General features: G+C 34.6%; 1 protein-coding gene across 1 annotated transcript; it reads left to right on the forward strand.

Moving 5' to 3' along the window:
- Nucleotides 1–223: 223 nt before the first annotated feature.
- LOC128170175 (uncharacterized) lies at nt 224–1,630 on the forward strand (the record flags this gene model as incomplete). Its single annotated transcript, XM_052836112.1, is given in 2 exon segments — nt 224–506; nt 1,187–1,630. Coding segments are annotated over 2 exon segments (514 nt in total), but the record flags the coding sequence as incomplete, so codon positions are not given.
- Between the last annotated feature and the right edge of the window lie 368 nt (nt 1,631–1,998).

Here is a 1,998-nt window from a genome sequence, read left to right on the forward strand (position 1 = left end):
ACATGCACACTGCACAACGACAGACATAGACCAATTGCAATAGGTCACCTGAGTGACTCAGGTGACTTATCAAAAATCTACATTAAATTTTGAACACCAAAATGTCTGTTCAATCACTGATACTATGTCAGGTATCAGACCATCCAATTTAAAATCAGCCTTTTGTTTAAATGTAAATTGAAAGAACCGAGTCCATCTTACCATATTACTTAACTGTTTCAGCGGATGAAAGTGATTTCCAGCTTTATGCCGAAATCCCCAATTTCTCTGCCGATGAGATTGAAGCATTTAAGAACATGGGGTTTGCTGTCACGAATGTGGAGATACCAGCACTGCAGCCAACAATGGAGAGCACCAATGGCGAATGTCCTCCTGATCTCGCTTTGGCTGCCATTGAATGCTCCTTGACAGTTGGCCGGAAGCAGCTATATGAGACATGCTTTGAGCATGGGGTCAACATTGATGGAGATTCAGTTTACCACACCTGGAAAAAATTGAAATCAAAGGTTTAAACACCTTAAACATTCTAACAAACAAACTGAGTTACTTTATTATCCATGTAACATGTATTAGAGAACTAAATGAATTCAATATGATATCACAGCAGAGGAAAAGGCATATAGCACGTTGAACATTTTTCTTAATCTTAAATAATTCAATTCTGGTTGTAACGCCCTTTCTGATTGGCTAAAATTTAAATTATTTTATATCGTATAAAGAATGTTGCCTACGTCATAGTAAGACTAACGTCAAAAATGTATCAATGAGCCTGACGTTACGTTACAATTTTGTACAAATTTACGTCATTTTAAAGGTCAAATGACGGTTTTGGTTTTTTTCATCTACAATGAAGAGTAAAAAAATTAAATTATAAGCAATGAATTCAATATTTATTAGATTTATACGATATAAAATGGTTTGAAACAGTTTACACTTTTTTATATACCGTTTTGCGGTTTATAATTTGTAAACTGCCCCAAACCATTTTATATTGTATAAAACAAATAACATATTAAATTCATTCCTTAAATAATTATAAACTTCTAAATAACTGAGGGGAATGGGCTCTGTTTTTAACTATGATACAACTAATAGACAATACACAACACCCATCCACTTATCACCAAAAAATTGTACAATTAATTTTATTCATACATGCATCAATCAATATGTTTCTTACTAGCAGATGAAAAGTGCCCAGCCAACAGTTGATTTTCTTGGAAATATTCCACATGTTCCAAAGCTGGCAGCTAAAGAAAAAAGCAAACCTTCAACTGGCTCCAAAGATGGGTATTTCGTCATCACATGTGATGAAGCTTACCAGTCAAAACTTAAGAAAGAAGAGGAAAAGAAAGAGAGAGAGAGAAAAAAGAAATTAAATGCAGGAAAAAGAAAAGCCAAAAATCAGTTAAAATAATAAAAAGATTAGCAATTTGTACATTTGTATTCATATTTTTTTTTACCAAACAAAATTTGTTATAGCTATAAAATGCAGCAGTATAGGTCTAAGATTTTGATTTATCAGGCATAGATTGGGCAGGGCATTTTTTCTTGCAGCAAACAAAACTGCTTTTTTGATAACATAGGAAAAAGCATAGGGAAATCTATGTCTAAGGTGAGTAAGTGACACCCCCCCCCCCCCCCCCCAGGATTTAGATTTCAAGATTATTGAACATTTTGTTTTGTATTGTGTGTTTATTTTTGTTTGTCTCAGGATCATTTCATATCAGATAAGTATGTCCCCTTTCCAAATAAATGCTACATGCCTGTAAAATCTAATACACTGTCACAGGGATGTTTACACACTTACCTTTACACAGCTGTAACAGTCTGGAATGATCTAGATGCATCAAAACCTGTTATACCTATACGAATTATCCTCTCCCTATGTTCATGTTCCAATTGACACTGATTTTTTATGACTACTGACGGTTTGCTACCTTGTCGATGGCGGATGTCAATGTGCTTGCAACGTCACACGACCAATAACACGCACCG

This window comes from Crassostrea angulata, unplaced genomic scaffold (assembly GCF_025612915.1).
Source record: "Crassostrea angulata isolate pt1a10 unplaced genomic scaffold, ASM2561291v2 HiC_scaffold_376, whole genome shotgun sequence".
Taxonomy (NCBI): Eukaryota; Metazoa; Mollusca; class Bivalvia; order Ostreida; family Ostreidae; genus Magallana; species Magallana angulata.